We start from the raw sequence: 25,344 nt of genomic DNA, 5'->3' as shown, positions 1-25,344 counted from the left end.
CCGACGGACGACACCCACCACCATCCCACACAATATCGTGAATGGCCGCCGCCATGGCTACAACACCACCGTCCGGCCGTGATGGGAAGAATGCTACGGAGGGCCTCCCCATGCCCCTCGCGAAACCCCCTGCCTTTATCAGCCAGTCAAGAGGCGCAGGTGCGCGAGGTCTTCAATGCGCGGGTGCGAATGCAATGCCAGGATGAGATCAAAGGTATGGTTGCGATTACCCATTGCCTTGCTGGAACTATACCGCAGCCTTGCCCAATGGCTTCTTGCTTGACTCTGTGCTACCGGGATTTCCTCCCCCCCCCCCGCCCCCTCAGGACGATATGGAACTGACTTCTTATTTGCCTACAACACACAGCCTTTGCCGACTGCGCCCGCAACCGCACCTTCACCATCCCCTTCGCCTGCCGGAAGATGTCGCACCAGATGAACTCGTGCATGATGGCGCACGCGACGCAGGCCGAGCACGACCGGGCGCGCGAGGAGTGGTTCGCGACCCGCATGGAGCGGGCGCGCGAGCGGGAGCGCAAGGAGCGGCGCAAGATCGAGCAGGAGAAATTCCACCGCGAGTGGTGGGGCCTGCCCGAGCGCGACCCGGAGGAGGTCCGCCGCGAGGAGGCGAAGCTGCGGCAAAGCGAGAGGATCGGGGGCGGGTATGAGAAGAGGGGTGGTGGTGGCGGTAACAGCCAAGGGACGAAATGAAGTGAACGGCCGACCAAGTACGGCTAGGGCAAGGCAAGGGAAACGACTCCTCCAGGTGTGGTGTTTGAGAGAAGAAAAAGAACACATCAATATGTGTATTACACGGAGATGGGAAAAGACAGGAGGGAGCGTGTATATGTCTGAATGTATGATGCATCAGTCGGCGTTTGGGTGCTTGATATTCCACTACTCTGAATTATACAGCTCTGGCAAAGGGGGTGTAGAACTTCATATACTCTAGATCTGAACGATCGCATGTATTATAAAACAGATTAACGAATCACTGATCCATGAGATATTGGCACATACGATCATACATTCATTTTTGATCCAAACAGTGCAATAGGTGGACTTACTCAGCTTACATAGGTACGAGTATCGGTATGTATGTGCCTTGTATTTGACACAGCATCTGCGTAGAAGTTGCACAGTAGGTACTCTATAGAGACAGTATAGAACCAAGGCGCCCACGAGAAGGCTCATCATCCTGGGCCATTTTACGAGGCTACCCTTGACGATAACGTACCGGCAAATAGCTTTCACGAGTTACGAAGTCCTTGCGACATAGCCAACTGTATACCTGGTCAGCCTTGCCTTATGTTCCATCATGTACTGCAGGCTTTACTCGGACCATGTCCAGCGGAGCCTCAGTCGTTATGCTGCTAAAAGGGATGCAGCCTTGTGCCAGTTTAGATGCTGTTGCTTTGACAAGCGGCGGTGGTTCTTCGCATGCCCGGGGTCCAACGCCAATTATCTGGCCAGTCGTGTCCCCTCGGACGGTAGTCCCAACTACATGCACTCGTCAAATAGCACCTCAGGCAATGCACAATTCTTCTCCCGATTTGCCTTGCTGGAGCGAGGGTCCCTCAGTATCACAATTGAGGTCGAACTGAGTAGCGGCAAGGGCAATGACACGACTGTTCAGGGCACATACTATGTGCCCATTTGCCAAAATGAACTGGCATCGGGTGATATATCCAGTATCGCTAATATATCTGGCATTCGCGTATCGTTGATGGGCGACATGGCGCACGGTCGTATCGGCTCGAAAATATGGGTTGCTGCCAATGCTGCTCGCGTGTATCGAGCCTGTGTGATACGAAAAATCTGCCGAGAGGTCGAGTTGATGCATCGAAGGTGACCAACGGTGATTCGTATCTGGGGAGACCGATAATTTGAAAATCCCATAGAATAGTAATGGCTGGTCATGGTAATTGCCATGTCTCCCTCCCTCCCCCGACTCCCCGTCTAAAACAACAATTTTTGTTTCATTTGTGCCATGTCATGCATGGTAAAGAAAGCGCGACGCTAGGAAACTGTGCAACTTCAACTCAAAGTCTAAGATGGTAGCTGGGAAGATTATGAATGCCTTGGTCGTGAACAGTCTGCTATGAGAAGTCAACGAATGATACTGCCGAATATGCAGCCGTTAGTGTGAAGTTATTGCCGAAGTACCGGCAGAGCCAATCACAGCTCGCGATTCGCTCCCAAGGGCCCAAGGGCGGCACCTTCCACCTTCGACCATCCATCACGACTGGGGTTGTAGGGTAGGGTTGAAGATGGAGTGGACCAACGGTCATCCAGTCAACAAGTCGACTTCTGCTCTCCAATGACTCGTTTCAATTGTTTCTGGACTCGCCATCCTTGGGTCCGGACCCCATGCCCACGTGCATGTAAGGGCAGCATTTACTGCAGCTGATCTATGGCCAGAACCATGGCCGGAGGTCGCTCGCTGCAGATCGGCCTTGAACGAGAGGGCTTTAGTATCTGGATCCAGAGCGATGCCGTATTTTGTCGACCCTCTCTCTCTCCCTCTCTCTCTCTCTCTTAATTGAGGGATGGACTTGCTTGTGGCGGTATCCTGGTCCTTCGTGTTGCTGGCAATGCTGGCAGGGACTCAACTTGCGACCTTCCACCAGGCTGGATCTTTGCCAACATGCAGTCCAACAACTCTTGGTATGCATGCGTCCCCTGAGAGCACACCTTGATGTGATATCGACGGGCCCGACAAGCATTCCGGGGCATGCCTTAGTGTCAGCAGAAGCCAGGTCGATATAGGGGCAGAAGCCGCTAGCACCCCACTTCCCCCTGGTCATCACCACCCTGGAACTCCACTCCCCCCGCGATTCCCGAACCCTCAGCCTCTATCTCGACGTCCTCTTGAAGCTCAATCTCGCCCTTTCCATCGATTTTTCATCGTTATCCGTCGCAAGGCTGAAAGGAGGCCCGACCCAAATCCCCACTCAATGAACGCCGATACCATGGATCCTAACAAGCCCAGAGCGGCTGCCAAAGCGCGCAAGAGAGCCGCCAAGGCCTGTCTCTCCTGCCGCGCCCGCAAAGTGCGCTGCGATGTCTCCCAGCGAGGAATGCCGTGCATGAACTGCTACCTCGACAACGATACTTGCGTCGTGGCAGACCGAGCATCGTGCGTCCATTCCCATTCCCACCCAGACGCAGACGCGGACACAATACTGACCACCCACATCCACATAGCCGTAAACCTCAGCAAGTCACAATTCCTCCATATGAGCCAAGTGTGAATGACGCCTCGGAGTCCAGAAATGGATACATGGCGACAGAGAATGATTATGACGACGACACGTCTCCTTCAACACAGGCACAAGCGCAAGCACCCCCGACCTTTGACATAGGTCAAGGTCAGACATCATTGCCAGGCTTTGGGAACAACTTTGGCACCCAGGACAGGGCCCATCCTCCCCCAAGCCGGAGTTGAGCACAACCAGTCGGATATGTCCAGCATATCCTCATTATTTCCGTCGACGAATGCATCATGGGCGGGAAATGGGCAACGCCAGAGCACCACAGACATCACATACTCTTACTATCCCTTCCTTAGCATCAACAACCTCCACAACCTCCTGCCCCAAGATGTCAATTACCTCGAGTCTCAAGGCTGTTTACGAATACCCACGCCCGAGATACTTGATGAGTTTGTCAGGCAGTACTTCCTCCATGTCCACCCCTTGATGCCAGTGATCAACGAGGGAGATTTCTGGGAAATGTATGGCCAATGTGGCTTTGGCGGGTCTGGAGAAAGGATGTCGCTCCTGGTCTTTCAATCCATGCTATTCGTCGCCTGCAACTTCGTCTCCAAGGAGAAGGTCAAAGCACTCGGCTTTTCGAGCAGTCGGGTGGCTCGGGCTACCCTCTACCGGCGGTGCAAACTCCTCTACGATTTCGAAAGCGAATCTTCCATGATATATCTTGCTCAGACAGCGATTATGCTGTCCCAATGGTCTCCGAACTTTACCCAGGCCTTCAAAAAGGCGAACTCGACATGGCTGAGTGCCGCGATTCAGCATGCAAAAAATGCAGAAGCTCACCATTATTCAGCACTTCCAAGTTTTTCACCCGTCATCAGTCCTTTGCAATACAAAAAGCAGAACGTTCTGAAGCGTCTTTGGTGGTGTTGTATTGTAAGAGACCGGATACTGCCTCTCGGAATGCGTCGAAGCCTCAAGATCACTAGGTCACACTTCGACTTCAGTTCAAGCCCAACATTTGGCTACAGAGACATGGCAGATGAGGTCGAGCGTTCAAAGGTCTACGATTCGGCCACGAAGAAATGCGTGGTGGAAATATTTGTCCAGATCGTGGAGCTTTGCACCGTACTAACAGACCTGATCATGATGGTCTTCCCTCTTGACGACTCCCCGGATGGGGAAAGAAGATTGGGCCTGATGAAACTGTCAAAGTCAGGGAGTGCAAGCAGGCACTACGGCGGTGGTATGCCTCAACGATCCAGAAATTCCCGATGTTCGGCGGCTGCGGTGCACCTCGGACAGCCGTAACAAGGGGTACAGGTCCCCATCACGAATCAGCAATACTGTACACCAACATGATGTACATGTACTATCAGTACGTCCACCCGCATTGATGTGGTGTTTTGTCAAGGGGCCAGATTTGCTAACAATTCCATAGCTCGTCATGGGTGGCACTGAGCCACCACGAGGTACTTCAAACTGCTGTCACGGCCGTGACGCCGAATCTAACTAGTAATCTTCGCGAATTTTCCACCATCTATGAGAACCGCCACGAGCTCCAGGAGGCTGCGTCCGGAGTAACCGAGTGTCTCCAGGAGGTCATTCAGCTCAAGCTTGCTCGATGGCTCCCAATCAGCGCGTATGTTTCCCTCCCGTACCTCAGCCACATTGTCCAGTCGCTCACCCTTACTGCAGCGTACCGTGCACGGCTTTGCCCCTTGTTCTGCATATCATAGATGTCAAATTATCCTCATTCCGTCGAAGCCAACCTGCACCTGATGAGTTAGTGAAGCAGAATCGGCTAAATGTGCTTGTCGAGGCTATGAAGACGTATACGCCACAGTACGACGGCTGCGACTACGTGAGCGAGACGATCCGGCATATCATGACCCTGGCCCAGCTCGACACTCCCACGCCGCTTCCAGCAACCAGCACAACAAGTACGATCTCGAACTGGACCGATATACTAGCTTCGCAACCTGGGTGCTATCTGCGGCTCGCAATGACTATGGATCTGAGTTTCGCCAAGGGGCGCCTACCAGAAGAGTCGGATTTCCCGGCCAGCTTGCGCGGCCTCTTCACCGCTGGACGCAACCCTGTGAGGGCTCTACTCAGGGGCAGCCCAAGGATGAGCCCAAGTGTCATTCCTTCGTTTACAGCAGCATCGCACCAGCAGATGTTCTCTCCGTCGAATCCGTATACGGTTCTGGGTGAGCACCATCACCATCAACAACTGCAGCACCAGCATCAGCGGACTCCTTCCGTCTCTACATTCGTCCCCCCTGCGCCAGGTACAGTCCATTCTCTGTCATCGGACGAAACGGAGTCTCCTACGAATTCGTTGGACGAAGATGGCAATACCACTACTACGAGGAACGCAGTGTCTGCTGCCCACATGAACGGCACGATGAGTGGACGGGACCTTATCAGCAGACCTTACCACGAAAACATGATGATGCTCGATAACTTCGCAGCTTCCGATTTGGAGGTGGAAGATATCGCCGGCGAAATACTGGCTGCGCAATTCCTGCGACAATCCAACGAATACGGGTCTTTGACGGCTACTTCTGGTGTCGGCGCAGCCAGGGGTGGTGGCAACATTGAGGAAGTCGGCCACAACGACGACCAAGCAGCAGGCTCGAGCAACGATGAAGAGGCGACCATGGGAGGCATGGAGACCTGGTTCGACAATGCGTGGGGGAACGAAGGCGAGGCGGGCCTGGAGGACGGCGAGGCGGCCAAGATCCTTGGTGATGCCATGGGCGATGGAGGAGTCGAGTGCGGTGCGTAACATGCCAACGCATTTTTAGGTCAGACGCTATATGCTTTGCGATATTTAGGTGCAGGGGATTTGTGTTATATGTACGAGATTGCATGGAACAGCGGGATGTGGCTTATATGGATGGCGTTTGCTGATTTGGGTTTGTGAATGGGTAGTGCAGCCATCTTCGTGTTCTGAGGGCGATTTATAGTATTGAGATTGGTTACGAGTTTGATTGTACGATAATTGCGCACTTACCATCACTATCACTACAGAATGGTTAAAGGGGGGACAATTAGCAGTTCGAATGTGTGAACTTAATAAGATACTTTATGTATTCAATAAATGTCGGCGATATCAGAAGAGTTCGGTGGCTTGTTTGATATGACATTGGCAAGGCTGATCTGAACTGCATCTCTCTCTCTCCCCCCACTCTCCCTGGGAGGTCCATAACAACTGGGGACATATCCAATTTGTCTTCCCATTACTCCAAGTTTTGCCCGCATACAAGGCATCACGACGTCTTCTCCGGAATGAAGTTGCGCATGACCTGATCGACGTAGCAGTCCGGGAAGTCCCAATCGCGCCGAGCCTCGGCGATGCCCCGGTTCATGCGCTCCACGTACTCGGACCGAGGCCAGTCCGCCTTGACGCGCTGGTAGTCGACGTACACGAGCGTCGGAAGCAGCTGCTGTTCGTACTCGTTGTACGTCATGGCCTGGCTGGTGCTGCCGCGGACGACCTCGACGTCGAGGGCGGCCTTCTCGTAGGCCGTGGGCACTCCCTCGTGCACGTCGAGCTGCGCCTCGTCGGCGGGGAGGAGGGCGTAGAGGACGCCGTAGACGCCGGCGGGGGCGGAGGCTTGCTGGACGGTGAGGTCGTGGTAGGGCTTTGCGGCCTGCTCGTTGCCGGCTGCTTGCTCATCGCTGGCTGCTTCTGCTGGAGTGTTGCTCTTGTTGTCGCCTTCGCCGTTGTTGGTTGCTGCTGCTGCGGCTGATGGGGGGGAGGGGCAGTGGCGGGTTCGTCCTTGACGATGTTGGCGAAGCCGCGCTCGTTGATGATCCAGGTCCAGCCGCGGAGATGGCCGAGGCCGACCGGGTAGGCGGTGGGACAGCGCGTTCTCATCTGTGAGCAGGACAAATTGGAGCCGTACGCGAAGTAGAGCTTGCGTTGGGTGGTATCTTGAGTTGCACTCATGGTGGTGGTCGTGGTGAGATTATGACCGGGACTGGGGATTTCAGATAGAGCACAGTGATGTTGTATAAATATGCGAATTCGTCCTTTCCCTTATGAGCGCAGGGCAGATATCTTGAGACAGACTAGAGAGAGTTGTGACCATCCGGTAAGCGTGGATGATGAGAGGGTTTTAAGCAATACGGAAGCTAATGAAGGTGTTTCTAGCTCACACGAGATGCAAGTCCCTGTTTGTTCGATACTGCTTTTGGAAGGTGGAAGAAGAACACTATCGATGCAGAATACAACGACAAACAAGGTAACTGACTCCCACTGAAACGATAGTGACTACCGAAAAGGGAGGCTTCAAGGAGAAATGAATGACTGTGATGTTTGTGTTTACAAGGGGATTGATGTACATGTAGACTGTAGTCCGCAACAAAGCACGCCCAGAGACACAGTCGGAGCCTAGCCCCACTTTGCGCCTAGCTGGCCATGCGGGAACGAACGTTTTCTCGTCGTCAATCCTCCGATCATTGGCTGGTTGGGCTGTGTTAACGGCAGCAGGACAAAGTGCCCGGAATGGTAGGGGTACATATATACATGTATGCAATGTTTACGCCTGGCCAATCATGGACGAAGCGGCATCAAATTGGGTAGTTGCAGTGTCGCCATTGGCCTGGTCATCTCCGCATCCACCCCGATGCCTGCTCGCCACGCATTGGCACTGCGACAGCCCTGGAGGCAGGGGAGAAGAAAGGAACGGGAACGGTATACGGGGAAACAGGTCAAAAGATAGAGCCCCCTTGGTACTCCGCCTACCGTACGAGAGCCGTTCTTGTATAAGCCAACCATAAGAGATGTACTCCCAAACAGGAACCCCAAGTGGCCTGCAAAATGAATTTATATATGCATTGGGTTTCCCTCCCCTCCTATTCCTGATCTCTCTCCCCTTAGCAGCTTCCCGAGCCCACGCATTTACCCAACCTGTCCGTGAGCCAAACATCATTCGACAGTGCCGTGTACGAGGCAGACTCAGCTCTTGAGGGACATCTAAGCATACGTTGTAAGTGAAGCTTGCACCACACTGCTATGCTAGAGGTTGGGTGCCATGGTTAACCAAATAATCCCTAGGCCGGACCAGACTCTCTTCAACATGGAACAACAGCGGTGCCAGAACTCCAATGCCAGAAAGGCCGAGCAAGAGCAACTCCGCATCCAAAGAACCCAAACTTTCCTCGACGAGCCGGCTCGGGATGGGAACACTCTCGTGGTATTCCCTTCTGGGACTTCGGGCAGTGGAGCTGCGGTGCTGGAGGCAGAGGCACGCATGAAGCTGAACATCGAGAATATCACCAAGTCGTTGGGTAAGTAGATATGGTCTCTGTCCATTCGGTATTTGTCATGATACATCAAGATCAATAAGGATCGTGGCCGGCAGATTCTGGATGGGCGTCGTACAGAATGGATGTCAGGACTTATAAGACGATTAGGGTGGTAAAGGGTGGTTCTTCGCCCTTGAGGAGTAGCCTTGAGTCGGTGTTCGGCCTCCTTTTCGCCCAACGGAAGTGACGGTCATATGGGGGAAAGGTATGTTGAGTCGGTATAGTTGCGTGTAATCGAAGCCCTTGTCGCGAGTTGTTCTATCTCGTCGTGTTACCGTGCCGTGTGTTTGGGTGACAATCCATATTTCCCCTATTTCCCCTTGTGTTTCTTCTTGCCACCAACAGGGCCGGCAGTGGCAGCGGGCTTCGGTTCGTCTTCCACAGCTGGTAGACCTTGTCTCCGTAAACGACCGAGAAACCTTTCGTCCTGAACTTCTTCCTTCTCGATACCAAACACTGCCTCGTAGATCGGGGCAAGATCGTGGGGACCACATGGCCGCGCGTCACCACTGGCCTTCCGCTTCTCAAAGAAGTTTGCCATGGTTTTCTTGATAGTAGTCTCGACAATCTCAGGAGTTTCTGAAGGCTCGCTATCCTCTTCCAAGACACAGATGGCTCCCTTGATTATGGATGCCTCCCGGGCGGTAAAATATGGGCCGCTGATGTACAGCTCGTCGGTGGTCTGTAACGTGCGCCACTGAGAGCCTTCATCCTTGGAGATGTTTCGAAGATCGTAGATAAGGACTCGTATCTTGTACCCCATATTTTTGTCCGCTGCTATCTCTGAAGTCGTCTTGGACTGGTCGGGATCGCCGCCTGAAATTGCAGTAGCCAAAGAGGCGACTTTATTATGTTTGGCCATGTGGACTGCGCCGCAATGGATAGAGATCTCCCAGGATTTAATATGAAATCAATGATGATATGGCACAGATCCCAAAGCGGAGGGGGAATGTTGTCGTGGATATGGAAGTTTTGTATGCAGTGGTAACTTGGAAAGGTAGTCGCATTCTCATGTAACGCTAGAATATTAATGTATTCCAGTCAGTTGGAGAGAGCAGTTGTAATCATGGAGATTGATGAAGCTTGTTTTGGCTGACCGTATACATAGCCCCCACTGTCCAATTAAATTTAGAACGTTATAGTGATTAAGGTATCCAAAGTTGTGGCTCTGGGGCGTGATAACAGTTAGCACTTCAACAAACTACCACAACCATCCAGGGATGCCAGTGACACTGGATTTATCACTCAGAACTATAAGTAATAATCAATTCCGGTGAACACCATTCTTGCCATGAAGGGGTTGCACATGAACATGATGGTAGAAGGCTTTATTAAACAGTTACGTCATTAAATCAATCCAACTGCCATCTATGTCAATCGCTGCCTTTAGAAAACGAATGAGTTATTCAGACATGAGAATCCAACGTATGAGCTGTGTATACTGCCTAGAAAGCCCTATTTCTACTTTGCCGGCTCTGCGTATCCAGTAGACGTATCGGCAGGCAGATTGGTAGCCAATCATCTGAGTGACTGAGCTGGAAGGAACATAACATATTAAGCATTCCGTACTTATCTTTTCAAGCGTCGCACATTACAGTATCAGCGAATGCTTCCAGATCACATACATTCGGAAATCTGAGAGGCGGCAGCGAAATGGAACGAGAATGAAGGTGAAAAGAGAGTTGCGAGAAGAATAGTCAAGAATTGCCAGTCAAAGGCGACGTTATGGCGGCACTGTTGTATTGGATAAATTATCGACGAAAGATGAGGTTGATACACTGCCCCCGTTCACCCCTTGAACCTCGGCACAGGCTGCCTGCTGAGTTTGATTACTTACATGAACCTACATATGATCAGCCTCTGGGATAGAAAGATATATAGAATGAAATACTACCATTGTATATCAATTACAACTACTTTCTATACATCAGTTGGGATGCAGAAACTTTGTCCATAACGCAAAACAATAAACTGTTGCATTGCCTATTCCGGACATGATGCCAATCTAGGCCCAGTGACAGCAGGGGGGCGCGCAATATTTTCGAGAATTCCTACTCGCTCACTGTTGTTTTCTGTCTACGAAGACCCCACAAAGTATGTTGCTCCCAGCCACTCGAGACTCAGAACTTACATACGCCTGCGAAGACGAGGTGGTGTCGGATGGCGATACAGCTTGGCGCACGCTGCCGAAGCACCCCCGTCAGATCAAATAAAAGCACATTGGTCAGATTGGTGGTACATATGCAATCGGCTGTTTTTATGACGATGCATGTACCCTGTCACCAGTAGTGTATGCAGCCTGCTCGACCTTGGCTCACGGGAACTACGAGGAATTGGGCGGATATACAAGTCAAGAGACAGCTCACCGAAACTAAAGAAGACAGAAAAATCCTATAGCAGCTGCATGGGTGCAAGAATTGGGCGGTATAAGTAGTAGAGAAGACCCTACTCTCCGGAGGTAAGACTGTGCCAGATGCCTACCATATCAGACAGAGATATTCGGTATAGCCTGTCAAGTGAGCTCTGCTTGATTCCCATAGTTTTCCATATCTTGCCCAAGACTATCGTTGCAAACCCCTTCTAGTCATCATTGAGCTATTATATAGTCACATACTCTTTGTAGCCATGCCTCCCTCAAATCGAACAGAGGGAAACCAGTGGGTACTCTCCGCTGCCACCTCCGTCCGTGACAGAAACTGATCTATCCGTACACCAGCTCCGTCACAGGAGTCGCCTCTCGCATCGCTGTTCATCCGACCACTGCCCTAGAACGAAAGGCCGAACGGGACAAGCTGTCCGAGTCCCGCCAGAAGTCGTTTCTCTCCGAGCCAACTTCCAGCAGCAACCGGAACGTCGCACTTGCAGGTAAGACCCTTGAAGAGTCTGTCGCCATCAAGAAGTCCCGCAAGAAGACCAAGAAGAATCTGGACAGTATCCTGGACAAGCTGAACTATGGCTAAGAGTGGCGGGGCCGACCGTGGTGAGCGCAAGACGGACGGGACCGGGGCCTGCTTAAATGCCGGGAAGGCCAGGTCTGTTATGTGAGTGCGGGATCTCCCTTGAGTCTGGCGAATCAGAAGCCTTCAACACCCCACGTCAGTACTCTAAGGAATGCACCAGTGGTGATGAATGGGCACGCCTTATGATAGATATACTAGACAGCAATGCTCAGTGAATGCTGCCTTGTTGACACTGCCCTCTGGTTGGGTCGGAACCGAAGCTTAGACCAATTTGGTGATTTCTGAAAGTTCCTCTTCTAAATGCTTCGGGAAATGTATATTGTTAGTGGACATATGAATATATCGATCTGAGGGGGTGTATTTGGTTGTGGGGACCAGCCACAAGATTGGCTTACTTTCTCTACGTCATTTGCAACACAGTAAGTTGCAGTAAGCCGATTGGATAGAACATTATCAACCGGTAGTGGAGATAGAACATGCTATATGCTAGTCCGGATATGACAAGAAAAGAATACGCTAGTAACAGAACACCACCTCATCACCACTTGTCTCCGCTAACCTTCAAAGGAAGGTGTAGCATACGCGAGCCATCTTCATTGGGCTTTGGCAGTTGGCCCGTACGGATATTGACCTGGAGAGACTGATGGAAGAGCCGGGGAGCCGGCAGATTCGCATCGCGCTCCTCGCGCATGGTCACAAACTCATCTTCCGTAATGCCGTCGTGCAGATGCTTGTTCTGCGCACGGTGATCGCGGACCATCATGTAAGGCACGGGGCTCCCGCGCTCGGCCGAAGGGTAGTCATGGCCGGTCCAGATCTTGAAATGGTCCGGCATGCTGAGCAGCTTGCGGCCCGACTTGAAGAGATCCCGTGCGCTGCCGCCGGGGAAGTCGCAGCGGGCCGTGCCCAAGTCGGCGTTGAAGAGGGAGTCGCCGCAGAAGACGTTGTCTTAGCCCATGCAGACTCAAGTGTCAGCAAAGAAACATGCGAAAGGAAAGGGGCACTATGTTTTCGCATAGTATATAAGTCACTCACCCCCTATCTTGTAGCCAAGGTGATCAGGTGTATGGCCCGGAAGGTGGATAGCCATCGCTGTAAGCTGACCGATTTGGAATGTCTCGTCGTCACTAAAGAGCTTGTCGAAGACGTTGATGTACTCTTCGCCCGGAACGCCGTACTTCTCCCCCTATTGCCTCCTGCATCTCACGAATACGCTGCCCAGCAACCACCAGCGGCTTGGGTCCATCGCTTCCTGAGCCCAGGCGGTACCGAAGATAAGATGCTGCAGTCAGATGGTCGGCATGCGCGTGGGTTTCAAGAACCATGCTGACATGGTAGCCCTTTTCTTTGACAAGGGACAATAATGCGTCAGCCGTCGTAGTCGAGATAACTTGAGTGGCAAGATCGAAATCTAGAACGGGATCAATGATGACGGCCTCCAAAGTGGCCGGATCAGCAACGACATATTGCCAAGTCCCAGTCTTGGGCTCAAAGACATCGTGGATGGTTGGTTGTCCCTCAGTTGACGCAGTCGTCGTGGCGTAGTCGGGGGTTGAAGTCTCCATATTTTGACCGTCTTTCGGAAGAGCACTAGAATGTTCAAGTAACCAAGGAGCTCGGAGATGTGAGGCTATTTTATCAGAGGTCGGGAGTGCTTTTCTGGAGGCAGCTTGGTGAAAACTTCTAGTACTTGAGGAATGGCCTGCTAGTGGCCTTCGAGTGCTGTAAAAGGCCTTTCTAGAGCTGCATATGCTGGTATGCTGATCAAGAGGCTTGGTAATATGACTGGGTTTGGTGATGAACGACTGAAGAGAATCTGCGAACACTTGTGCGCTATTAAGCCGAGGTTGAAGAGACTTCATGGCGGATATTTTATATATCTGGCTCACGGTCGATAGAAAACAGAAACAGATGGTGCATGAAGAGAAAACGGAATGAGACCGCTAAACTTCGCAGCTGCTGTGGCCGACGAGGTGGCCGAGACGAACGGCGACCTCGAAAGCTGAGTAAGTCACCGGCAGTTGGTCGGCGACCCGCTTATTGCATGGTAGTAGAACGGCTAGGGAAGCCTGCTTCTCCATACGCCCGTGTAAGCCCGTTTTGACAGCCCGCCGAGTCCCGAAGCGTCTACCAGCCACAAGAGCACGGTTATTGGGATCGCAAGCGGATAGCGGCCGGCTACACGTAGCATCGGTCGGATGAGACGGGGTCAGGGGTACGATGTAGCGCGGACTGCATTGGCCGACGGAGGGAGCTATCGTGCTAAGTAAATCCCGATCGCCGTTCATTTAAGCTTGAGCACAGTGAAAAGGCCGGAGATCGAGGGTTACAGCACGTCTTGCCTTCGCAGGCCCATCAGTTCCACAGCCCGTGGGCCAACATGACGACAGCACGACCTTCTGGCACTCGGCGCGAGGGTGATGCGACGAGGTGGACTTTGAATGCAGATTCGGCAGGGATTGGGGATGGTTCCATGGTGTTGGATTTTACGGGGAAGCGCCTGCCTGACTAATCCTGTGGGGCGCCAACGATCACGTCATCGCGGTGCCGGCCGAAGAAGGACTTGTTCTACCCAAGTAAAAAAAAGTTGCCATGCGTTAGCAAGCGGCGAGCAGAGGAAAGATGGCGGTTATCGGTCTCTACTTGAATACTTCTTCCTTTGATTTCGGCAATTTCCGGGGTTGAACACCTCAAGGCTTTTTGTCGCATCTCTCTCCCTTAGCATCAGGGTCTTGCTTTTTTCATCTATAACCTTCATTTGAGACACAATTCCCTCGTTTGCAGCACAGCCATGTTCTCCCGTTCGACAGCTCGTGCCGCACGCACGGCCAGGCAGCTGGTCTCGGGGTCCCGAGGTCTTGCCTCAGTATCGCCGGTCACCTCTGCCGCCCGCAGCCACAAGGTCGTCGTCGTTGGTGGTGGTACTGCTGGCCTCTCCATCAGCCACCAGCTCCTTAACTCCGGCAAGTTCAGCCAAGATGACATTGCTGTCATCGACCCTGCACAGTTCCACCACTACCAGCCCGGTTGGACGCTGGTTGGTGGCGGTCTGAAGACCATGGAGGAGCTGCGGCGGCCGATGAACAGCCTGATCGACCCGAAGCTCAAGTTCTACAGCGACAGCGTCGGTGCCTTTGCCCCCGAGAGCAACTCTCTTACCCTGGGCAATGGAGACAGTCTCACTTACCAGCAACTGGTCGTTGCCCCCGGAATCAAGATCAACTACGACAGTGTCAAAGGCTTGCCCGAAGCTCTCGCTGACCCGAGCTCTCTCGTGTCTACCATCTACGGCCAGGACAACTGCAGCAAGGTTTACAGCACCATCCAGAAGCTCAAGAAGGGTAACGCCATCTTCACGCAGCCCGCCGGCGTCATCAAGTGTGCCGGTGCTCCCCAGAAGATCATGTGGCTCGGTTTGGACACCTGGAAGCGCGCGGGCTTGTACGACCCCAGCAACCCCAGCAACTCACCCATCAAGATCTCCTTCGCTACCGGCCTTCCTGTCATGTTCGGCGTCCCCAAGTACAGTGCCGAGCTGGACCAACTGAGAAAGGAGCGTGGTGTCGAGGGACTGTTCCAGCATGACCTGGTTTCCATCGACGGCGACAAGGCGGTGTTTGCCAACGGACAGGAGAAGGTCACCAAGCAGTTTGATCTTCTGCACGTCACGCCAAAGATGGGCCCCCACGCGTTCGTCAAGAACAGTGCCCTTGCCAACGAGGCCGGTTACGTCGACGTCGACGATGCCACGACGCGCCACAAGAAGTTCCCCAACGTCTGGTCTGCCGGTGATGCCTCCAGCCTGCCTACTTCCAAGACGGCCGCTGCCATCACAGCCGAGGCGCCCGTCCTGGTCCGCAACCTGCTTCTGTCGATGGAGGGCAAGGACGTTGATGCGTCGTACGACGGTTACACTTCGTGCCCGCTTCTGACCGAGTACGGCAAGGTCCTCCTGGCCGAGTTCAAGTACGGTGGTGTGCCCAAGGAGACCTTCGGCAAGTGGATCGGCATGGACCAAAAGACGCCCAACCGCTTCTTCTACCATCTCAAGAAGGACTTCTTCCCCTGGGTGTACTACAACAACATGGTGAAGGGCACATGGGGTGGACCCAAGGGCTGGACGAATTAGGTACAGCACCAACAGAATGTACATATGTAATACCAAGAAATTTGTACCAGGCAACTAGAGACCAGGGGTGTATCCGAGCACATCGGCGGCATTGACGATTTGATAGAGATAACAAGCAATCAAGAAAAACCGTTACAATCAAAATGATGCAAGATCGCAGATGTGTGGATTCGAATTGGAGATAAGACAGCCCCTGCAGCTGTGCCCCCGACCCGAGATCTCGGTAGAGTTTAAGCTGTCTCGATCTGTCTGATGCAACCCTAACTTTATATAAAGCAACACGGCGGCATCGGCCTAAACACCGGCACTGGCGTTTTGATCTCATTGTAGACTTCTGTGGTACACCTGGTTCTTTGCCCATATCAATCAAGCATGATGAAGTGGTCATCAATTGTGTCCTTCGGCTTCTTCTTGGCCATTCGCCCCCAACAGGTGTTGGCTTGGCAGTTTCCCCGCCCGCCCGCGATGCCGCCGCATGCGCCGCAACAGCACCGGCAGAAGACCATGTTCGGAGAGTCGTCTCTGCACGGTTTGGAGGATGACGACGTGGATATCGTGACGGGCAGTCAGTTCAATGGGCTTAGGACTTACGCGAATCTGCCGTATGTCAACTGCCTGTCGGAGGCGGAGGCGGAGAAGGGACCGAAGTATGACATTGCGATACTGGGCGCGCCGTTCGACACTGCAAGTCCATTGAACCCCATCTCTTTGTAGCATTTTGGTTTTAAAGAATCGGAGCTGACAAATTTGGGAGAGGCAGACGGTGACGGGGAGACCCGGAGCTCGGTACGGGCCTGGTGGCATCCGGATCGGCAGCCAGAGGATCAAGGTTGACGATTGTAGCGTATATACGGGTAACAAAACAGAACTCTTTAAATTGATCTTGATTCAGGGTCTAGTAGTCGTGTTACTGACAACATCAATGTACTGAATAGGTAGAAGCATACTGCAGTCCTGGGCGACCGTCGTGGACTGCGGCGACGTGCCACTGACCTGGCTCGACAACAACGTCGCCTTGAAGCAGCTCGATAAAGCCCACAGAGTTCGTGGTTTCACTCCATATACCTTGATTTACATCATTACCTCATGTCGTGAAGCTGACAAGAAATGCAACTCGTTGAAAAGGTCGTTTCTGGGAGAAAGGCAGCGAATGGCACCCACTCCGTCACACCGCGCATCGTGGCCCTCGGGGGCGACCACACGACGACCCTTTCGGCCCTGCGATCGACTCATGAGCGATGGGGCCCGGTCTCGGTCATTCATTTCGACAGTCATATTGGTAAGTCCAGAACAAGATTGCACTTGCAAGCTTTGCCGTCTACATCGCTATATCCTGGCGCAAGTGACTGATCCAAGACGTTGCCCAGACACCTGGGACCCCGCCGTCCTAGGGGGCGGTATATCCAACTACGCGTAAGTTGTCCATTCCTTCCCCTCCCCTACTTTCCCCAACGCCGTTTTTTCACGTCTCTCATCTTAACCCCCTTATCCCTAACCTTCTCCATCCAACAGGGGCTTAAACCACGGCACCTTCCTGCACATCGCGCACGAAGAGCACCTGATCCTCAACACCTCGATCCACGCGGGGATCCGGGCCCCCTGATCCGGGCCAAAGGCGACTTGCGCAACGACCTGCGGTGCGGCTTCGCCATGGTCAAGGCACGGGAGCTCGACAAAATCGGGGCCGAGGGCGTTATACGGCGTATCAAAGAGCGCGTGGGTGGCTCCAAGGTCTACATCAGTGTCGACATCGACGTGCTGGACCCGGCCTTCGCTCCAGGTACGTATGTACGCACGCACCGGTTCCCATGCCAAGTCCCGCCCCTATTTCTTCTAGAATTGGCCATGTGAGCATTTCCTCTTTGTTGGTGCGCCAATACTAATGAACACTTGTAATCAATGCAGCTACGGGTACAGCCGAGCCAGGCGGCTGGTCGACGAGGGAACTCCTGACCATCCTCGATGGCCTGCAGGGGCTCCATGTTGTCGGAGCTGACGTGGTTGAGGTCTCTCCGATATATGACAACCCCGGCGAGACGACGGTGCTCGCTGCTGCCGAGGTGGCACTGTCGCTGATCGAGTTGATGGTCGAGAACCCAGTAAAGTCCTTGGCAGATGCATGATATATACCCAGTAGACACCAGGACAGGTATGATCTGGTCTACACGTGAGCGTGCAACACGACTACATATAAGCACCAGGGGCTTATTGTAGTGAGAGAGGATTCAAATACACGAGAGAAAAACTAGCTTAGGTGCGCCTCTATAGGTTCTCGAAGTAAGGGCAAGAATGCTATGAATACCCCAAACAAGACTCACAAAGATCCCTGCCGTACACCGTATTATGATGGCCAGTCGTGAATGCACCAAACCAAAGTTCCTAATGCGATCATGCCGAGATCGCTGTATGTTGTTATGTACACAGGAGGGGCGTAAAGCCGATCCTTAGATTCTATCAAGCTTCCGTCGCTCGTTTCTCGTCCGCTTCATCAACTTCTTGTACTTCTTCTTCTTCATCTTGAGCTTCCGTTGCCTTCTCACAGATATGGCAACCATCTTGTCGGCACGTCCGCGAACCTCCTCGCGGCGCCATTCACGCACCGCCATGCGCGAGAGGAAGGGCTGGGGTTGTGTCCGCTCCTCAATCAGCTTGGGGCTGTGGGCAACTATACGCACCTCGCCGTTCGCATCCGTAGTCTCCTCCAGCGTAAGGACAGCTTTGTAGATGCGGTGCTGCTCCTCAGGTTCCGCCGCTTTCTCGGCTCCGGCTTCGGCTTCGGCAGAAACTGCCGACTCGGCTTGCGGCAGAGGAGGAGGCCTGAAGGGAACAAACTGGCCGGCCATGGCGTTGAGCTGGATATAGAAGCTCGACTCAGATCCGTCGGGATGGCGGAGTTCGATCTTCTGCATTCCCTCGTTCTCTGCCTCGGCCATGGCGGATTCCTGCTGCTCGCCAAGGCCCATGCCCGACATGGGTTGCTCGAGCTCTTCCACTGTGCGGGTCAGGGTAGACATGACGTCGTTATATTTGGCGTCTTTTGATCGCGGGGTGAAGATCTGGGCGAATGCATCGTCGTTTATTGTCTTGGGGAAGCTCTGCGTCACAGATATCGGACGATGGAGAGAAAAGAAGGCCGATAAGGCGAGGGCTGCGAGTAGTCAGGGGTTAGCTAATATCCCAAGATATGTGCAAGCGTGGGCGGCGATGCGTACATTCTTTGGGCACATGATGTGTGCTAGGGACGGCGGGGAGAGTGCCTTGGGCATCTGCCGAGTCCTTGGCCTTGCGTCGGCCGCGCTTCTCGCCGGTCGACTTGGAGGCCTGCGCGGGCGATGACGCCACCTGGCCGGTGGGAAGACCTTTCGGAGAATCGCTAGGGCTCGACGGCTTCGAGGACGAGTAGCGTCTTCGTTGCTGGGATCTAGGGAATGCGATGGAGGAGGCTGCTGTCGCACGAGCGGCGTTCGGTACGAAGTTGGCCAGCAAGGGAGTGGAGGGCGCCGCGGCGACCACCCGTCGCACCGAAGAGGGCAACATGTTGACCCTACGACGAGATCTGGGCAGGATACTAGTTGTTTGGGTATGCGCCGTCGAGGCTGTCAAAGAAGACCTCGTCGTTGCAATTCTGGGGATGCAAAAGCGATCAATGAAGGGCGCTGATGGCAAAAGTGCGCTAAACTTGCAGGGACGAACGATGGCGGCGGACAAAGCGCAGAATTGTTTCCCCGGCCTGCCGAGCCTCCGAGAAGTCCCTTGCCCAAGCTCTGCCCAAGCCTTGATAAGGCGGATTGGCGGGTTGGCGGGTTAGGCGGGCCAACCTACCAACCAACCCCCAAAGTTACGTTACGAGGCCCAGCTGACTCCAGACGGTTCATCAGATGACTTCAGTCTCAGGCCACCTGTGACCAAAATGGTCTGCAACAATGCTCTTATCATGTAAGGATTACGACCTGATTGGTACTAAACCTTGAAAGAGTACGTTTTCGTTTGCGGCTCCAGCAGTTGGCAGTTGGGGTTGCTGCTGGGGTCTGTTCAACCCCACCAGTACTTGCTCCGTACTACCCAACCCATCTGCCATTGATCGTCACCACCACTCAATCGGCCTCTTCATCGCCTTATGGCATCGTGCTTCATGCTGTGCCCGATAACAGGCGCAGTCACAAAACAAGAACCCTGCATTCGTATAATCCGACCTGGAGTGCTTGGTAGTATAGCGACTGTAACTTTGACTCCCAACTGGTACCTCCTTGAATAGACATGGAAGTAATTAACCAGAGCAGAGCAGGGGTGCTAACCCCACCATTCAGGGGTACCAAGTTGAGTGCATCGCGGCCATGGTAGAATCATCTTCAAAGATGAAATGAAAAACCACTCGATGTAATCAGCAAGCTACGCTTTGGGATAGTTGGCTAAGGTGTAGGCGTTGGCTCTGCGTTGCTGTGCCATATTAGCCTCTACTGCTACTTCAGCTGACTCGGCTCGCCGCTCTCCCTCAGTCTTGCGACCTCGCTTCTGATGACCTCCGGGATCTCATCCCGCAGACTGCTGGCCTGCGGCTTCCAGCCGAGGTATTTCGCCGCCCGCGCCGCGACGCCGCTAGAATTGCACGCCAAGCTCGCCATCCCCGCGTCCTTCTTCTCGAACGTCTTCAGCTCCGCCGGCTTCACCAGGAGATCCTGCCCGTTGACCTCGTCCCTGATCCAGCGGGCGAGCTCCCCGGCCACGAGCTTCCCGCTCTCGAGGAAGTAGTACGCCCGCGGCCCGAACACGTCGGGATCGTTGCGCTTCGCCGGGTCGAGCGCCGCCTCGACGGCGAGCACGAAGAACCGCGACAGGTCGCGCACGTGGACGCAGTCCCACTCCGTCCGGCCCTTGCCGTAGACGGGCGCAAAGCCGGTCTTGAGCGTCTGCTCCGCCATGCGGTACACCTGCGCGCTGCGCTGGTTCCCGGGCCCGCGGCCGCGGGCGTAGATGCAGGGCGGGCTCGCGATCAGGGTGCGGACGCTCCGGTCGGCCGTGTTGGCCGCGAGCACGACCTTGTCGACGTCGCGGTGGTAGGCCGTGTCCGGCAGCGACAGGATCCGCTCGATGCCGTCGATGTCGTGGTGCGTGTTCTCCGGCAGCGGCGGCTCGCCCCAGCGTGCCGTGTCCATCAGGATGCCCGTGCCGCACAAGTGGATGTAGTAGCCGGGCTTCTCGGCAGAGTGCCCGGCCGCGAGACCTTTGCCAATGGCAAGAGCCGAGGGCATGCTGTCGGCCGAATTGGCCGTATCTAGATTAGACCGTGAGTTACAACTCCCAGTTGGGCCATCACAGCAACGCCGGAGAAGTGCCAAAACTCACGGACTACGACATGTGCGGCAGCGGCCTCTTTCTCAATCACGTCTGCCGAGCTTAAGTCGCCATATACAAGTCGCACTTTGGGATATTTCTCAGCGGCAAGCTTGCCTCGCTCCTCGTTACGGACCAGGAGCGTGTAGTCATAGTCTGGATGGGCTTCGTACAGCGCATGGAAAGCGTCGCCGCCGATGTAGCCTGGGCTCATGTAAGCTAAACCATTCGCCCTCCTCTCCCCAACGAAGTAGCTATGGGCAAATCACCAGTGACTCCAGTACTGCAGCAGAGTTAGTCTAGTCACGACCCCAAACTAAATGGTGAACTTGGAAAAGTTGACCTACAAGAATATTTTGGGGGCCATCTCAACAATTCCGAGTGTATTTTTCAGTGGTTTTTATCGTCTGTGGAATATTGCTGAACGATTGTGCTTTATGTTGTTGGAGTTGGTAGGTAAGGTATGTAGATACTGTGGTCAACCTCGGGATGAAAGTGGGGGAGCTGCAGTGAGGAGTATTCGAAAGCCGTAGAATCCAAAGTCTGGCCTCATGCCGAAAATGGGGACTTAGTCAGGGGTACTTATATCAATTGATTACTACGACGGATCGAATCGACTGCAAATACCGGGTAAAGACACGGTAAACATAGTTCATCACTGCATGTGCTATTGGTAACTCTAACGGAAAACGCCGGTTTTACAGTTACGGCAGAGCAACATAGGCTCCTTTCCAGTCCCTCGACGAGTAAACATTTGGGCGTTCTAACAGCAAACGGAAATGGCATACTGACTAGAATCAGATGAAATAACTTGCTATTTGTGCATGTGGTGCTTCTGGTATGTTACTCAATCTGTTATATTGCCCAGGTACCGTGTGCCCTTCCCCTGCAGTCCCAGCACTGTCCCTTCAAAAAATTTCTATATCACCCCATTTACCAGATCTATCCTATTCATCAATGGAAAAGAACACCTTGATCTCCAGCTCGTTTCCCCACCCGACGTCAAGCTTCATTTCATTCCATGCAGTCTCTACATCTATTTGGAGAACACGGTCGTCGACTTTGCTGATGGATACGGTATGTGGCGGGATCACTTCACCCTGAATTGTGGCCAGAAAGTCTCCTTCGATTGTCATTTCCGGGAGTGTTGAGATATAGAGACCTGTTTCTATGATTAGCACATAAACGATTGTTAGAGGTGTAGTTGAAATTGCGGCGTACCAAGAGTGCCCAAGGCTTTGAGACGGGTATCGAGCATGACCTTGCCGTTATGCATCAGCTCAAGGTCGCTCGACATGATCGCGGCCGCGCCAGTCATCTTCCCAACCAAGCCAAGGTTGGCTGCATATATCGTGCCCGTCGTGTCACTCTGAAACTGTGACAGCGGGAACACAGTAAAGATGTCATAACCTCTCACTTCAAGGGAGACTGGCAACAGAGCGGTAGGCGAGCTGGGTGTGACAATATCCGATATCCTCTCACTCTTGTGGGCTCGAACAATGTACTTCATCGATGGGATGACCCCAGAGAACCGCGATAACGGGATCAGCTCAGTGAGTGGCCGCGAAGAGATGTTGAATACTCCCAGAATGGGTGTCCCCGTCACGGCACGACCATGGTAGCAGCCAACCTTGAGCAACGCATCGTCATCGTATCCATTGTATTGGTCAATGCTTCGCCCAACGACACTCGGGCGGAAGATCACCGTCTTTCCCCTGATCGTAGGACCTGTCATCTGGCCAATGAGTTCCATGTCGTGCTCTCCGGGCGCATCAGTGATGTAAATCGGACCGCCACTCACACACCTCGCTGCCGCATGAAACCCAGAGTAATCGTGGACTGTCTGAAACATGTCCCAGTCTGGAAGCACATTGAGATGCTGTGTGAAGAGTGCGTTGTGTGCATTGGCCCATATATGCCATGGGTGAGATTTGGGGATTGCAGGGAAGAAATCATCCGAGTTCCGGACGAGCATGGCCGGTCGGTTGCGCGGCAGCTGCGAGTGGAAAAGTATGTTAGGTGTCTGCGACATGCACGAGATTGCCTTGATGCTGAAATGTCGAAGGGATGATGTCATCCAGGCGTCCAGGTATGTCTTGGTCAATTCGCGACGATGTTTGGCGGATACCCATGTGTCGATCGTGAATTGGGCATCCGTTTTGACACCATCAATCCCGCAATCCGACAGGAACCGATAGAATTCATCGTAAAACTTGCTGACGTCCTGCTCGGCAATGACGGTCATGGGGCCTCCGAGGGGTAAGTTCCGTCTCTTCGAATCCTCCCGTTCAACAACAACAGTACTGTAAGTCTTAGCTAGCGGGCCGTCAGGGGTAATCCCTCCCCAGTAGCCTAGCAAGGCATGCCAAACGGCAATGTGCTGGATGTTGGGATGTTTGGAGCGGATGTGGCTTATGGTGTGCTTGAGGCCTTGAGGGAAAGTCTTCGGGTCCGCCTCAAAGCTGTTCCAACCTCGCTGGAACTGGCTGGGATCGGTGTAGTCTATATCTTGCCAATTGTCGTCAATGATCAGGCTTGTGACATTGATGTTGTTCTCGGCAAGGGTGTCAACCGCTTTGTACACCTTTTCATCCGTCAGGTTTTGCCCCAGCGCGTTCCAAGTGCCTGGTCTTAATCAGTTACAGTATTCGATCCGAGACAGTCATAAAGCATGCTTACAGTAGCCCAGTCCATCGTACCAATTCTCCATCCACTCTATCTTGACATCGTCTCTCAGAGCTTTGAGTTCGTCGTCAAGTGCCCCATCAGCCTTCTTGGCTGCCAGCACCACATTGCGGGAATGATATACCACTGCAGCCAACGCGCCTTCAAAGTGATCCCCGATGGCTGCGAGAACCAACCCATTTGACTCCGGATTCCCCGTCGTTGCGTATCTGACATAACCGTCAGGACATAATTGATCATGACGAGCCGTCGAGGAATTGCTTACATGGAGTGAGACTTGACCAGAGGCGTTGTGGCGAAACACGGTCATAACATCGTCAACGCCGCTGACTGCAAGCAGAACGAGATGTTTGCCTTGAGGGTTGATGAAGCCCAAGACTATGCCGTCTTTGTCAAGCTCAAATGACGTTTTGCCGTGCCTGGGTGCAAGCCAAGGCGTCCAAATCCGTACAAGAGCAAACCATCTGCGAGGGTCAGTATCGTTGGACTAACTCATCATGTTTTTATACTTGACTCTTGGGGCACAGTAGGGTATACCTCAGAAAGCCTCCCCACGGGGTACCCAATCGCGTATCGGCATAGGTAGAATCTTCACCCTTGGCGGCACCGACGGGCGCCTCTATACTCCACAGTTCGGTTCCTCGACTCTGGCTCATGTGCGATTTGATGGTGAGGTCAGGATTGAGATCCTTCACCACATTAGCGAAGTTGGTTGTGCCATGAGCCCTTTCGGGGTTGACAACAACCATGCCATCGCCAATGCTCATCTCGTCTTTTGCCCAGCGCCAGGGCTCGGAGGGTCCTTTACGGAACTTGAATGTGAAACTGAGATTGGAAGAAACAGAATATGAAGAAGTGAAGTATAAGCGTTTATTATCTGTCTTGACACCCTGTATCGACGTCGACATGAGACCTTCCTTGAGCGGCGTCATTGCCTCTTCTCTCCACTCGGTACCGTCAGACAGGTGCCAAGCTGCAACTTCCCAAGAGTCACCGGCGTCATTGTTCTCGACTTCAAGAAGGACAGTGAGTCGGCCATTTCCAGTCTTGAGTTGAGTGACCTGTCCAAGAGGGGGTAACTTGAGAGAGTGACGCCCATATCCGTGGCCGATGGCTTAGGTGGGGGTTTCTGCTTCGGGATGAAGACAGCTTGGAATTCGGTCGCAAAGTCGTAGGGTTCGTCACTCATTGTAACTACTAGTACGCACGTGAGGTATTACTAGAACATTGAGGGGCATCAAGACAAAGATTGTAAAGAAAGGAAGAGGAACATGATAAAACCTCACGGACCTGGGGACCAGGCTTGGGGACCAGATGCTTTGGTACCTAACCGATGATCATCGATGTCAGGACCTCGCATTAACACGAGACAAAGCGGGCACTTACAACATTGGATAATACCTATCGTACAGGTACAGGTAGCTCCTGCCATGGATGCCAGCGGGCTGCTGGTCACCCAATTGAAACAGCTAATTGACTAATACTATGCAGGTAAAGTACCCGTGTACCGAGCGAAGCTATGAGCCAATCGGAAGCGATCTATTATTTGATGACTGGGCAACTGGGCAAATGGGAAGTAACGGATCCCGAAAGATCGGGTTTGCTCTATGTATGTGTGGCTGTGGCGCAACTCGAATTGTGGCTGCAGCCCGACGGCTATCGAAAGGTCCGCCTTTCATTTTTCAGAGCTGGCAACACCTGA

General features: G+C 53.3%; 12 protein-coding genes across 12 annotated transcripts; 6 read left to right on the top strand and 6 right to left on the bottom strand.

The window, feature by feature from the left end:
* Positions 1-53: 53 nt before the first annotated feature.
* Positions 54-711, top strand: PG997_009857 (uncharacterized protein; the record flags this gene model as incomplete). The annotated part of the gene is made up of 2 exons (XM_066814172.1): positions 54-159; positions 368-711. The coding sequence occupies 2 exons, from the start codon at positions 54-56 to the stop codon at positions 709-711; spliced, it is 450 nt and encodes a 149-aa protein (XP_066666134.1).
* Positions 712-2,647: 1,936 nt separating this feature from the next.
* On the top strand, positions 2,648-6,009 carry PG997_009856 (fungal specific transcription factor domain-containing protein; the record flags this gene model as incomplete). Its single annotated transcript, XM_066814171.1, has 7 exons — positions 2,648-2,667; positions 2,744-3,143; positions 3,221-3,365; positions 3,421-4,461; positions 4,539-4,593; positions 4,657-4,857; positions 4,914-6,009. 7 exons carry the CDS (start codon positions 2,648-2,650, stop codon positions 6,007-6,009), a joined length of 2,958 nt encoding a protein of 985 aa, XP_066666133.1.
* A 484-nt stretch (positions 6,010-6,493) lies between these two features.
* On the bottom strand, positions 6,494-7,176 carry PG997_009855 (AIG2 family protein; the record flags this gene model as incomplete). Its single annotated transcript, XM_066814170.1, has 2 exons — positions 6,494-6,931; positions 7,012-7,176. 2 exons carry the CDS (start codon positions 7,174-7,176, stop codon positions 6,494-6,496), a joined length of 603 nt encoding a protein of 200 aa, XP_066666132.1.
* A 1,132-nt stretch (positions 7,177-8,308) lies between these two features.
* PG997_009854 (uncharacterized protein) lies at positions 8,309-8,527 on the top strand (the record flags this gene model as incomplete). The annotated part of the gene is made up of 1 exon (XM_066814169.1): positions 8,309-8,527. One exon carries the CDS (start codon positions 8,309-8,311, stop codon positions 8,525-8,527), a length of 219 nt encoding a protein of 72 aa, XP_066666131.1.
* A 320-nt stretch (positions 8,528-8,847) lies between these two features.
* Positions 8,848-9,399, bottom strand: PG997_009853 (uncharacterized protein; the record flags this gene model as incomplete). The annotated part of the gene is made up of 1 exon (XM_066814168.1): positions 8,848-9,399. One exon carries the CDS (start codon positions 9,397-9,399, stop codon positions 8,848-8,850), a length of 552 nt encoding a protein of 183 aa, XP_066666130.1.
* Positions 9,400-11,162: 1,763 nt separating this feature from the next.
* On the top strand, positions 11,163-11,497 carry PG997_009852 (uncharacterized protein; the record flags this gene model as incomplete). The annotated part of the gene is made up of 2 exons (XM_066814167.1): positions 11,163-11,194; positions 11,254-11,497. 2 exons carry the CDS (start codon positions 11,163-11,165, stop codon positions 11,495-11,497), a joined length of 276 nt encoding a protein of 91 aa, XP_066666129.1.
* A 538-nt stretch (positions 11,498-12,035) lies between these two features.
* On the bottom strand, positions 12,036-13,062 carry PG997_009851 (uncharacterized protein; the record flags this gene model as incomplete). The annotated part of the gene is made up of 3 exons (XM_066814166.1): positions 12,036-12,445; positions 12,533-12,683; positions 12,727-13,062. The coding sequence occupies 3 exons, from the start codon at positions 13,060-13,062 to the stop codon at positions 12,036-12,038; spliced, it is 897 nt and encodes a 298-aa protein (XP_066666128.1).
* A 1,226-nt stretch (positions 13,063-14,288) lies between these two features.
* PG997_009850 (uncharacterized protein) lies at positions 14,289-15,626 on the top strand (the record flags this gene model as incomplete). The annotated part of the gene is made up of 1 exon (XM_066814165.1): positions 14,289-15,626. The coding sequence occupies one exon, from the start codon at positions 14,289-14,291 to the stop codon at positions 15,624-15,626; it is 1,338 nt and encodes a 445-aa protein (XP_066666127.1).
* A 375-nt stretch (positions 15,627-16,001) lies between these two features.
* Positions 16,002-17,749, top strand: PG997_009849 (agmatinase- variant; the record flags this gene model as incomplete). The annotated part of the gene is made up of 5 exons (XM_066814164.1): positions 16,002-16,336; positions 16,569-16,905; positions 16,983-17,039; positions 17,139-17,406; positions 17,532-17,749. 5 exons carry the CDS (start codon positions 16,002-16,004, stop codon positions 17,747-17,749), a joined length of 1,215 nt encoding a protein of 404 aa, XP_066666126.1.
* Positions 17,750-18,070: 321 nt separating this feature from the next.
* PG997_009848 (mitochondrial 37S ribosomal protein mS38) lies at positions 18,071-19,163 on the bottom strand (the record flags this gene model as incomplete). The annotated part of the gene is made up of 2 exons (XM_066814163.1): positions 18,071-18,774; positions 18,839-19,163. The coding sequence occupies 2 exons, from the start codon at positions 19,161-19,163 to the stop codon at positions 18,071-18,073; spliced, it is 1,029 nt and encodes a 342-aa protein (XP_066666125.1).
* A 923-nt stretch (positions 19,164-20,086) lies between these two features.
* Positions 20,087-21,171, bottom strand: PG997_009847 (uncharacterized protein; the record flags this gene model as incomplete). Its single annotated transcript, XM_066814162.1, has 2 exons — positions 20,087-20,898; positions 20,970-21,171. 2 exons carry the CDS (start codon positions 21,169-21,171, stop codon positions 20,087-20,089), a joined length of 1,014 nt encoding a protein of 337 aa, XP_066666124.1.
* Positions 21,172-21,904: 733 nt separating this feature from the next.
* PG997_009846 (uncharacterized protein) lies at positions 21,905-24,836 on the bottom strand (the record flags this gene model as incomplete). Its single annotated transcript, XM_066814161.1, has 5 exons — positions 24,736-24,836; positions 24,180-24,703; positions 23,637-24,106; positions 22,179-23,582; positions 21,905-22,119 (listed from the first exon to the last, which is right to left on the bottom strand). The coding sequence occupies exons 1-5, from the start codon at positions 24,829-24,831 to the stop codon at positions 21,905-21,907; spliced, it is 2,709 nt and encodes a 902-aa protein (XP_066666123.1). The 5' UTR covers positions 24,832-24,836.
* Positions 24,837-25,344: the final 508 nt, after the last annotated feature.

This window comes from Apiospora hydei, assembly GCF_038363865.1.
Source record: "Apiospora hydei strain CBS 114990 chromosome Unknown utg000007l_segment0_segment0, whole genome shotgun sequence".
Taxonomy (NCBI): domain Eukaryota; kingdom Fungi; phylum Ascomycota; class Sordariomycetes; order Amphisphaeriales; family Apiosporaceae; genus Apiospora; species Apiospora hydei.
Note: the sequence above shows the minus strand (reverse complement) of the source record. Positions and strands in the feature narration are given on the sequence as shown.